Below are 12,413 nucleotides of genomic sequence, written 5' to 3' on the forward strand. Positions count from 1 at the left end.
GTAATAAGTTGAGAAGCACGCATTAAGGCAAAGGATATCTATTCAGATAGCTATATGTATCTAATTTTAAGTATTCAATTAGATATTTTGATATTGAATGCACATAATTTTATACTTTTATTTATTTATTTATTCTATCTTTAGATTTCTCTGTTTCACGCACACACAAACAATTACAAGTTTTCAACTTTCATTCTCTCATCAAAATCTTCTTTTAAGTTTATTCTAATAATAAATTTATCAAATTTTAATTAAAAGCCTTTCATCACAAACAATGATTTAGTTGAATCCATAATGCAATGTATGTGTCTAGGAAGAGTGTAAGAATGATGCACATATATTCAAAACAATTGGAAATTTATATAAATAGTTTGGCCGCCTGCATTTTTGTAATCTGAAGTCAGTGAAATAGATGGCTAAGAATTTTAAAAATCAATTCTCTAAAAAGAACATGTAACAATATAAATGAAAAATGAAGGATTTGAACCAATTTAATACACGACAAGATTAATCAATTTTCATGTATATATGCATGATGACCATAAAATCTGGATCCTGAAGGAAAAGTAGTTGACTTGTTGATATTGTACCAATCTTTCGAAGAATTTGTAAATTGAATAAATATTATTGATAAAATGTTATACGACATATAGTATTACAATATAATCTAAAATATAGTCTCAATCTTATTAAATTAAAATCAAGACTATTCGAATCAAAATATTGTATAATAAAGTGTTAGCTATAATCTTCGTATTATTATGATATTTCCTTATTATCTTTTTGCTTTTACAATAGGAATAACACGTCATTTAATTCTTAGAATTTTAGTATGTATCAAATTAATTTATAATTTGTGTTCCTTATAAGTTATATCACCGATTCTCACACATATTTATCGGGCAAAATAAAATTATGCAAAGTTTAAAAAAAATATGAACACTCATCAGTTTAATGAAGAAGTTCATAAGAAAATCTAATTAAGAAAATGATTATGAGGCTAACATTAATGTTGAAAAAAAAAGAAAATTGAGTCCACTCACGATGCATTTGACCCCATTAATCTCTTCGCAAATCAACAAAACTGAAATGACTCTATTATAAGTAAGGTCCCCTCCACTTCCCATTTATGTTTCATTCACTTTCACACTTTCTTCTTCTTCCTCTCAAACACAATACACAAAGAACGAGAAACAAAAACACTTTCTATCCATGGCAGTTAAAGTCTATGTCGTGTAAGTTTCAGTTTAAATATTTCTCATTGTTCTGTTCTTTTGTTTTAAAAGAGTTTCTTCTATGGACATGTTTAAAACTTTGTTTTCTTTGATCTTGAACAATTTTGTTCTTCACTTTGTTTATAATTATAATTGCTCAGTTTATAAGATCCTATAAGAATTGAAAAACTAGAGAAATATGATGATGCTTCATTCTTTCTCTGAAAACTTGAGAAATAGTTATACATGTGTTCAATAATACCTAGAATAATTGTGCATTTTCATGCACTTAAAAGCTTTATGTTTGCTTTAACAGAAGAAAAAAAAAGAAGAAAATGAATTGTCTGCTTGATTACATTGAAGGCTAAGAGATATAGTTCAATGCTATGGAGATAGAAGTAATAACAATAATTAATAATAAAAAGAAATAGGAGCTAGATATAACCATAGAAAATGGATAAGTGGATATTTATCATCGGATCCTGAAAATTGTGGCCTAAATAATTGCTATTTATGTGTCATTTTGTCTCTCTTTTTTGTTCTTGCTTATCGGGGAAGGCCTCTTTCTTCTTTCATTGCATTTTTGTCTTTCTTGGTTGAATTTTTGTAGGGTTCGATTAATGCTTTTCATGTATAATTGAGAAAGATTAGAAAGCTCATATGAATTCTGGTGTCAATTTTTCCCATATCCTTGATAAAGTGATTGTGAAACATGACCTACTTTTTGAATTTAAAATAATTGACAGTGAAATTCCATTGCAAGCTTTATAAAAACTCTGGTCCCATCATTTATTATTGTTGAGACTGGTTCATTTTATATCATTTTAATTAAAGTGCCTTTCATTTTCAGGATTGATGAATAAAAAAATATATCTTGATTTGATTTAATATAATTCAATCCGATTCTGATATGATATAATTCTTATTTAATTTGATTTGATCTATTTCTAATTTGATTTAATTTATTGTATATTATTTTTTTTTATTTGATATAATTATTATTCCATTTCAAACTATATTATATTATTGTTTATTATACAACATTTCATCAATAATTCTCACCCAACTCACAAATAATTCTTAATTCTTAAGCTTCTAATACCTTGCCATTTAGAAGCCGTAACTTACTTTATTGGATTAGTTTTATAAAGCTGAATTGTTGAAGCAATAGTAAATTTATACATTATATATTTTGTCTTTCATGATAATGAATTAACAGATCATAATTTCAACGATATTACTCTCGGAGCATAATGAATATTTGCTTGAATTATACAGTGTCGATACAATTTAATAGTATTTTTATCAGTATCAAAGTAAAACTGTAAAAAAGAAAAAGGGTTTCTGCTACAGTTATTATTCAATGTATGGACATGTTGCGAAGCTGGCTGAAGAGATAAAGAAAGGAGCTGCATCTGTGGAAGGAGTAGAAGTAAAACTATGGCAGGTCTGTATGTAACATTTTCTCTGTCATTTGTTTTAGATATTGTGATCTATAGATGAAAATATGTGATTTTATAGGTACCTGAAACGCTACCAGAAGATGTTCTTGTAAAGATGGGTGCACCGCCGAAGAGTGATGTGCCTATCATTTCACCTAATGATCTTGTTGAGGCTGATGGGGTTCTTCTCGGTTTTCCCACTAGATTTGGGATGATGGCAGCACAATTCAAGGCATTTATGGATGCAACTGGAGGTCTATGGAGAACTCAACAGCTTGCTGGAAAACCTGCTGGGATTTTCTACAGCACTGGAACACAAGGAGGTGGACAAGAAACTACCCCGTGAGTTTCTCCTTGGATCCTCCATATGAATTCATTTTTTATTCTTGTTGAGAATTTATCTAAATATTTTTCATTTATGCAGCTTGACTGCCATAACTCAGCTTGCTCACCATGGAATGCTGTTTGTGCCAATCGGATACACATTTGGAGGCGGGATGTTTGAGATGGAGCAAGTGAAGGGTGGTAGCCCCTATGGCGCTGGAACTTTGGCCGGGGATGGATCAAGACAGCCTTCTGAGCTCGAACTAGAGCAAGCTTTTCATCAGGGAAAGTATTTTGCTGGCATTGCTAAAAAGCTCAAGGCTGCTGCTTAAATTTCATTCACATTTGTATTACTTGATATTCATTTTTCTCTTGTTTAGAGTTTCTGTTTCTCGTTCTAAATAATAAACACTCTGAATAGTAGTTGTTCCAAACTTTCCATGTTATTTATTTTTCAAGACAATGGTGGAAGTGTTTTGAAGGATTTTATGTTCTCTCACTCTCTCTCGCTATCGCTCTCACTCTCATGGGCACACACATATATGTATATATCCAAAGATATTTCTGTTATATGGTTAATCAATAATTTTGCTTAAATAGGTTCAAAATAAGAGATTAATTAGTTTGTGTCAGAAATTTTCTTGATCTAGTCTAATATTGATTATAATTTTCATTTAATAAAAAATCAGGGGATTAAATAATCTAATAAAAGTTTACAAATGAGTTTTTTTGTGATTAATAAAGATAAATCTATTACGCTTCCTAATATTAATTAAACTCTTGATGAGTTAAATAACTTATTATATATATAAGATCATTTACTTGAAACTCTAATATAACATTTTTATTCATTGAAAACTGTTATTTGAAAAAGTTTCAAAAGAAAAAAAGACTAGTCATTACATTTAAATATTTTTCAAGTTTCGAGAGTTCTACGGATTCAAAAACTTGACTCATTCAAGCTTTTCTATAGTGTTATTTAATTCTCTATTATTATCTAATATTTTATATATTGTGCACATACAATTGAATTGTAGATTAAGCATTACATGTAACATAAGAGTGGGACAGGATAGGTTATAAAATTTGAATTCTGGAATTAACATTAAGGTTTAATGATTTTGAATTAACGATTGAAATCCAAATTAGAGTTGGGAATTCAATTTCAATTTTAGAGCTCTTGATCATTAAATCAAATCTTAGAATTAGGGTCAGTAATCTCAAATTTGATTTGTTAGAGATTGGATTTCAAACTGACCATGTGAATTCCATGTTCAATCTGATTTTCCAGTGACAATTAAACCTTGAATTAATTACCCAAGAAAACAAAAAAAACAAAAAACCTTGAACCGTGGTAAGCAATAGTCTCCTCTTCTCTTGTCGTGCTTTTCTAGCACAAATCCAGGCGATGGCACCACCTGGAACACCACATCATACGTAGGCCTGTTAATTGGGACGGACAAGACAAGTTTGATATCCGAATTGTTCGATCCAAAAGAAAACCATTCTTGGGTCAAACTAAATTCAAATTTCGAGCTACCCTAAATAAATTATTCATTAAATCATCGGCCTTGGACTCGAACAGACATTATAGGGCCTGAAAACTACATAATCATATATTTACACGTATCATCTTCTTACATTATAAAAACCCACTGGAGAGAAGGTCCACATATAATCAATAAAATTGATGCTACCAGTAAAATTATTTGCCAACCTCACTTAACATAATCATATATATTTACAGTGGGTCATCTTCTTTCAAGCATTTCGAATCTCTTTTCTGGAATCTTGATTGTTACCAATGCCATATGCTGTTGGAAACTACCAGCATTTGATTTTTTTAGTTGTTCCAATGATTCTTGTATTTGGAGCTACTATTTCAGCCACTAAAATGCATTATTTTTCAGAAGCTGCATTCATGTTTATTACTGTAAGAATTTGAATATCAATTTTCCAATTTCACGAGGAAGAAAAATTATTCATTCATAACTGTAATATGGGCAATTTGAATATCCTAAACTGGTACCTAGTGCTCAAGACAGGTTGATTTGATATTTTTCAGATAGAAGTGCCATTCTTGCTGCAATTTTTTTTCGTTTAATTATTAGCGTATGATCTTAAAATACAAAAAGGACTAGGCACAGTAGCAACTAGAAAGTCATGTGTGCTCCTTCCTGCTCATGTTGCATAAAGATGAGGTGGATTCAACTTCTACTAACACAAGAATTCTACATATGAAGATGATCGTATAATAAACACATAATTATTAGGAGAAGATTATCCCCTATAAACCGGCTGTAGAAGTCACTAAAAATTCTTATTTATTTAATGGGCTCTTTTTGGAAAAGTTAGTGTTAGGTGGTGGAGACATGAGATGGTAAAAAATTAAAGTCTTTATTCTATTAATTAATAATTAGGCCAAAGGACTATTTCCCACCCAAGGTATGTTTTTTCTGTAAATTTCTATCTGTTAACTTAAAAAAATGTATTTACCTATCTATAAACTGTTAAAGAAAACATCAAGACGGATTTAAAGATCAAATCATTATTTAGCGTTAGCTAATCGTAATTAAAAAGGTTTATTTTATATGTAAGTAGTAGAGGAGCCGGAAATATAATGTAGAGAGGTTAAAATTAAATAAAAGTGAAATGTAAAAATGCCCATTAAAAAATGATGAAATCTAAAAGGGCTTAATATGAACTTTTAAAGATTATTTTTTTGATATTTTAAATGTATTAAACTAATATATTTTAAAATCCAAAGAAGCTTCAAATCCCTTTCTTTGTTCTTTACAAAAGAGAAGTAACTTATATTTTTTACAACCAAGCTTGACCCCCCTGGGCCCTCCCTTGGTTGCAAGACTTTATTTGACTGTTGGAGGATAGACATTGGCTACAGAGCTTCAACTTTGTCTTATATCTTCAGAATTTTTAAATGAAACAAGGTATAACTTTTGAAATAGGGTTTACTAAAAAATAATTTTTAGTTTAAATTTTTTATTAAAATTTAATAAATGATGGTTTTTGTGTGGAGTGGGAAATTTTATTAATTTTTTTCTCAAAATAAAAAAGATATTATGCCTGTGTTTACAGATTTTTCAAAACATAAAATGTATTTTGTCCTTTAATAATGCAAAAAAGAAGTAAACCCCCCTATCTAATACTTTTTTTAGGTAAGTCCCCTATCCAATACTTATCTTTGAGTTAATGCATAATACATTGTGTAAATTATTATTTCTCATCCAAGATATGGCGAAGCTAAAAATCCCACCCACTAGATTCTTAACATAGATTATCACCTCAATTTTAATTCTGTTAATAAAATGAGGTTTCGATATATTGTCAAAAAGATAAATAACCATATAACTCCTAATTATTTAACATTTGTGAAATTACTATTTAACTCTAATCATAGTAATAAGTACTTTTATTTTATTCAATAATTGAAATAATACTCAAAAATTGTGGTCTAACGATTGTAATCATCAAAATCACACTAAATAGGTGCGATTAAAATTATACATTTTTAAATATAATTACGGGGAAATTACACAATTTTAACCGTAATTTTAAAAGAATCACACTTTTTAAAAGGGATTTGATGATTCTGACTGATTTTTTATTTAAAAATTTTGAGAGGTAAAATGATGTTTATGCATTGGGTTAGAGTTTATAGTTTAGAAATTCAATCAATGGAAACTTGAGGTTTTGCCAAAGCTTATATAGGAAATAGTAATTTTAAACATATAATGAGGACATTCTAATGCACAGTTGAACAAAACCCCAAAAAAAAGAGGCGCACATGCACTGATACATACAACAATCTCTGCATCCCTCAGCGAAATAATGATGTTTGTTTCTGGTTTGCCTCTCTCAAATTATCAGAAACCCTAAAGGCAGGGACAGTGGGCCACCCTGCGACTTCCTCAACAGGAACCAAAACATAAAAACAATAACACATGAACCAGAATTTCGATACAATAATATTAGTCACTTAACTATTTCACCATCTTCTTTTCCCTAAATGATAAAAGGTAGTGCCAGCGGCAGCGATAGCTAGCTATAGCTATACACAAACCAACAGGAACAAAATCCCTTTCATTCACCCATCTGCTAAATTCAGCTGCTATTATAACAACAGCAGCAACAATTATCTCTAAGCTAATGTATATTTTCGATGAATTTAGCACCTGTTCCTGTCCCTATCCCACCTGCCGATCAGATTTTATAAATATAATGATACTTTCATTATGGCAAACAACTATATATACAAAATATTTGTCATAAATTTTCTTTTTTAAGCTGTTTCTAATCATTTTCTACCTTTCATCATTCTGCTCGTAGCTGGCTTAGCATTGTTTGTCCATCCTTGAAGGATCACTCCTTTTTCTCTCTTTGCTTCCTATAGCATTTGCTCACAACTGGTAAGTTTTCAGTTATCTTTCTTTTTAATTAATACTGGTTATCAATTTGGAATTGGCTTGTTTGATATTTAATTAGTGGTAGAGAATCGCTTCATGCTTTTGTAGACCCACTTTAATTACTTAATCTCGATCCTGTCTTCTCTTCTACCAGAAAGTTTCTCCAAATGTTGGCGTCCAAAAATCAGCTGTTGCCGCGTTAGCAACTGGGAATGTGCTCGAAATTGGCACCAAACAAAGTCCTCGGCTCCTCAGATCTTGTTTTCCCACTTCTGCCTCGTTCACTATATCACTGTTCTGTAAAATTATACAACAACCATCTCAATAAGAATGCATTATACAATTAGCAGTTATTTTACAGTGTGATCAAACATTAAAGGTTTATAGATGTACCTGTTGTTGTTGAACCCAAGTTTCTTGCTTCATGTAAGGAGTAATTAAAATCTGTATTAGCATAAAATAAACATTCATTAGAACAACTACAGACTTCTTTATAATAAAGTGTGTGTGTGTGTGTGTGTATAGCACACGGCAACGTACACCAACTTGATCATGGAGGAACTTGATATAGTTAATAGCTTCATGGAGAACAGATGCTGTATCAGTCTGAGGAAAAATGGAAAGAAACAGTAACACTAATTAAATATGCCAAGAATAATAAAAGTTTTAAATTTTAGATAAATTAAGGAGATTGTTTTCATATTGTAGTTATTGAAAAAAGTTGAAAAATCCAAAAAATAACCTTTCCAAAGGGTGAAACCAATTGCTGGAGTGCAGTTATTCGGTCCCCTAGCTTCTCTTTCCGAACCTATAGATAACAAATCAGAATCCATTTCTTTAAAATAAAACGAATTAATTACGAGGACAAAAAAGTTTGAAGTTTCCTCTAGGCACAAACAAAAGGCCTTTTTTTAAATAATATATTGTACCTTAAAAGTGGGTAATGGAGATGGTGTTTCAATTCGAGGCCTTTTCATTGCAGGTTCACCGATCACTTTCTTCACCAAAGACCCTGCCGAGTCTCGAACTTCTTCATTGTTAGACTAAAACATGAATAAATAAAATAAAAACTTCAGTTTCGAAACCCTTGCCATAAATCCAATTATGGTGGCATCTTTGTAACATTATAAAATTAATCTACCTTAGTATTGAGGCTGTGACAATTGGGTTTCTCTTCAAGTAATGGTGTGAGAAATTGTGAGGGGGAAGAAGGAATAAACCCAGCTTTAAGAACATTTAAAGAAGTAGCGGAGGTGTTACAAAAGGGAGTGCAGTCGGGGAAGTGCACGCTATTTGGTTGCTGTTTTGGTGATGATTGTTTTAACAAGGTACTGGGAACAAATCTTGGTGATAATTCATTAGAATTTGTCCCATAATTTGGTGAAGACAAATTGCTGATTGAGGGGTTGTTGAAAAGAGGCTGTTCAAACAAATTATGCAACGTTGGTGTAGGGAACCCATATGAAGCAGTTGGTGAAGCCATGGAGAAAGCGGTGGAAAAGTCTGTAGAGTTATCCGAGTTGGTGGCAGACTTGAGTTGCGGTTGATCTAAAGAAAAGTCTTCATTAACGGACGTAAAGGGATTGGTGGAGGAATCTTCGGCTTCACAAGCAAAATTCTTTGGACTCCAATCCTTTTGAATTTGATGAGAAATGTCCACCCCTCCTTCCTGTCTATTATTCAACCTTGAATTTAGTATTAGTACTTAATTCTTCTTTTAACTTGTAGTTGAAGTTAGCAAAAACAATAATTGAATCAAAGACAAATACCAAACTTACAGAAAGGCTTGGTTCCAATTAGTAGAGGAGGAAGAAAGGCCAAAACTCCTCATTTGCAAGTTGGCGTCCATCAAAATACTGCTGCCTCCATTATCTGAATCAGTGTTCTGAGGCTTTAGAGCACTTTGGAAAACGATGGAGATATCAGCAGAAACAGAATAATTTGATTCTTCACAAGAACTTGTTGTTGTTTTAAAATCAACCATATCACTATTAGACCAAGGAAAGCTCCCCATATGAGATGCTGAACATGGGGAAAAGGAGCCTCTTGATGAATTCCACCATGTATCGCCACAAATCCCAGTCAGAAACTCTTCAGCCATGGAAAAAATTTAGTGATATATTCACCTGTTGGTTCAATATCTCTTCAACTGTTTACATATAATTTGAAAGGGTATCAATTAGGGGAAGGAGATATGCTATTTATAGATGAAACGGTTGAAGAGCACGGACCATGGAGATTACCCAAGATTAGTTGACATTTCAAGGATGATTGGACAAATAAGAGAAAGCATTTTGAATCGAATTTCCTTTACTTTCCTTTTCTTTAAAAAATTAAGAAAGAATTCTCCTTTTTCATTTTCTTTATTATTTTATTAAAATAAGATATATTTTTTCTGATATTTAACTTTATAATATTGTTCTTGTTATCCTTAAATAGAGGGACGCGGTATGATGATGATGGGCTTTGATCTGACTGCCACGCCATGTGTTGGACGATTCTTTGTTAATCAAACGGTTGGCATTCTCTTGATTGGTGTTATTGCGATGGAATGCTAAGATAAACCTGAAGACAAGGACTACCGGGGATTTGAGCAACCATTTGTGCATCCATGATATATATTAATTTACGTATAATAATTTATTATTACATAATTGAAAATTATTAAATTATAAAATAATATGTTATTATTATTATTATTATTATTTAAATTAATGTTTATTATAAATATATATAATTATTATTGGGGATTTATAATCCCAATTAGGATGATTGCAAAGTATTATAGACAATCAGTTTAATATGTCCCCCGCCACACATGGTTCAACAAGTGTGTGTGACCATCACTACTTTTTTTTTTTTTTTCTTGTTTTTACGTTCACGCTAATTACTATTATTACTACAATAATACATGGTGTAGAATAGGGATGTTGCTCGCACCTCAATTCATTTCAAGTGAGGCTTGGGTCGATAACTATTGTTTGATTTGGTTTAATTTGAAATTAAATTTAAAAAAAGGGTGGCTTAATTTGAAATTAAATTTAAAAAAAGGGTGGTTTAATTTATATTATGATTTAAATCTATTAAAATTATTTATTTATAAATATATATTATTTAATAAAATTAATAAAATTATAATTTTTAATAATATAATATAAATATAAAATAAATATGAAATATATATAATATACGTGTAAAGAGAACGATAGAATAAATATAAAAAATTTAAACAGTAAATTATATCAAATATAGGTATATATAAATATTTAATGGTCTATAAATGCAATTTCCTAAATAAATTTTTCATCTTGTCTATTTTATTTGTTAAATTTTACACTATGCTCCCAAACATAAATTTACAGTTCGTGCCCATTAACCACAGCACAAGAATGGTCATGTTGTACCTAGTAAAATAGCGTTGTGGTAATTTTTTTTAACATTTACTATGAAGTTTCTTTATGGATTCAAACTCTAGGTTTATCTTTGATTCGTGGTTGACTTGTGTTCCGATTTTCATTTTCGATGCTGATTTCTGCCCTATAGAATTACAGTTTGATTTGTATAAGGATTTGCTTTCATTGTGAGTTTGTAGAAAATGATTTAATGTCCATCTGGAGAGGAGTTTCCTCACAATATGAATCTTGAAATGTTTTTCACATGCTCTTCTTGTCTTCTTAATTTTCTTTGTTTTTGTAATTGTTTGTTCCCGGTAACCAAATTGCATCACCCCAACAATATTGTACATAAAATGCGAACCCAACTTTTTCTTTTTGGAGGGCCATAACGTAAGCTCTCATTATAAGTGAGAGCTAAGCCATTTTTATTCATATTCTGAAGACAAGAACAATAAAAGCACTTGCACATTGAGTTCAGCATATGGCATGATCAATCTTGAATTATTCAAGATTGTTTTAGTCAAGTTTTGCACAAAGTTGTCCCTAAGGTTAGTTTGGATGGTAAAGAAAATGAAATTCTCAAGAGAGAGGTTTAGATTTGAGACTCACTATCATAGCCCCAATCACCTAAGTCAAGGTTTACTTATTTAAATTGGTTGATTCAATCTTGAAAAGAATAATTTGGCTCGAGTGAGGCTCACCATATAAAAAAAAAAGTTTTGTGTAAAATACTACAATAGTATCTATATGTATCGGAGATTTTCTAATCAATAACTAGTAAATATGACTCACGTATTTACAAATGGTCAACCTTTTTAGTGGTTAGTATTTTCCTTATAAAGATTAAACGTTTTCTTTGCTCAATATTATTTACTTTTAACTCCAGAATTTGATTGTCAATTTAGAGCTGAAAGTTCAATTGGAAATTTTGGTGTAAGTAGAGGCAGCGCATGGGCTACATATAATATAGCTAAAACAGGCAGATTGACCTTATTATACTAGGACATTCTTGCTTTCATTTTTTATTAGACAAACGCATCCATCCAAACCTTTGGAGTTTCTATTTGTCCTTTTTTGGCCTGCGGAATGTTTCCTATCTATCTTCTCACATTGACCTCTTCGGTCTTTCTTGCTGATTTCACATCCGTGGTGTCATGTCTTCTGACTCTTACCATATACATAGAGTTGAGTTGTTGTTTCATACAGATATAGAAAATTAATATTAACTCTACTCATAGAGTTTGTAAGGCATTTATTAATGTAACCTTTAATTAGGATTAAACATAAGCCTAATGACTATTTCCCATATTCCTACCCTTAAAGTTTGAAAAAGTCAAATTCCCACTAATACGTTATATATGTATAAATGTATACATATCCGTAAACATAAGCATATGTGCCATGTAGAAATGACTGATGCAGTCCTTGGATGATCATGCGGTATAGAAGATGACAAAGAAGAAACAGGTAGAAGTAGCTGATTGGCCAGGAGGGAAAGAAAAGCAGAAGAGGATCACGTTTCAATGAAGTGCATAAACAAGACACAATGGAAAAGGTCCAAGAAAAAGGAATTAGAAAGGAAAATGCAAATAATTAAGAGATAAACAAATAAAG

At 31.0% G+C, this 12,413-nt stretch overlaps 2 protein-coding genes across 2 annotated transcripts; one reads left to right on the top strand and one right to left on the bottom strand.

The window, feature by feature from the left end:
- The first annotated feature begins 1,096 nt into the window (after positions 1-1,096).
- Positions 1,097-3,474, top strand: LOC123219396 (probable NAD(P)H dehydrogenase (quinone) FQR1-like 1). Its single transcript, XM_044641342.1, has 4 exons — positions 1,097-1,235; positions 2,568-2,661; positions 2,736-2,998; positions 3,081-3,474. Exons 1-4 carry the CDS (start codon positions 1,213-1,215, stop codon positions 3,310-3,312), a joined length of 612 nt encoding a protein of 203 aa, XP_044497277.1. The 5' UTR covers positions 1,097-1,212; the 3' UTR covers positions 3,313-3,474.
- Positions 3,475-6,953: 3,479 nt separating this feature from the next.
- LOC123218637 (transcription factor bHLH112-like) lies at positions 6,954-9,575 on the bottom strand. Its single transcript, XM_044640148.1, has 7 exons — positions 9,183-9,575; positions 8,546-9,077; positions 8,334-8,447; positions 8,147-8,212; positions 7,945-8,010; positions 7,798-7,848; positions 6,954-7,701 (listed from the first exon to the last, which is right to left on the bottom strand). Exons 1-7 carry the CDS (start codon positions 9,503-9,505, stop codon positions 7,552-7,554), a joined length of 1,302 nt encoding a protein of 433 aa, XP_044496083.1. The 5' UTR covers positions 9,506-9,575; the 3' UTR covers positions 6,954-7,551.
- Positions 9,576-12,413: the final 2,838 nt, after the last annotated feature.

This window comes from Mangifera indica, chromosome 6 (assembly GCF_011075055.1).
Source record: "Mangifera indica cultivar Alphonso chromosome 6, CATAS_Mindica_2.1, whole genome shotgun sequence".
In the NCBI taxonomy this organism is placed as follows: domain Eukaryota; kingdom Viridiplantae; phylum Streptophyta; class Magnoliopsida; order Sapindales; family Anacardiaceae; genus Mangifera; species Mangifera indica.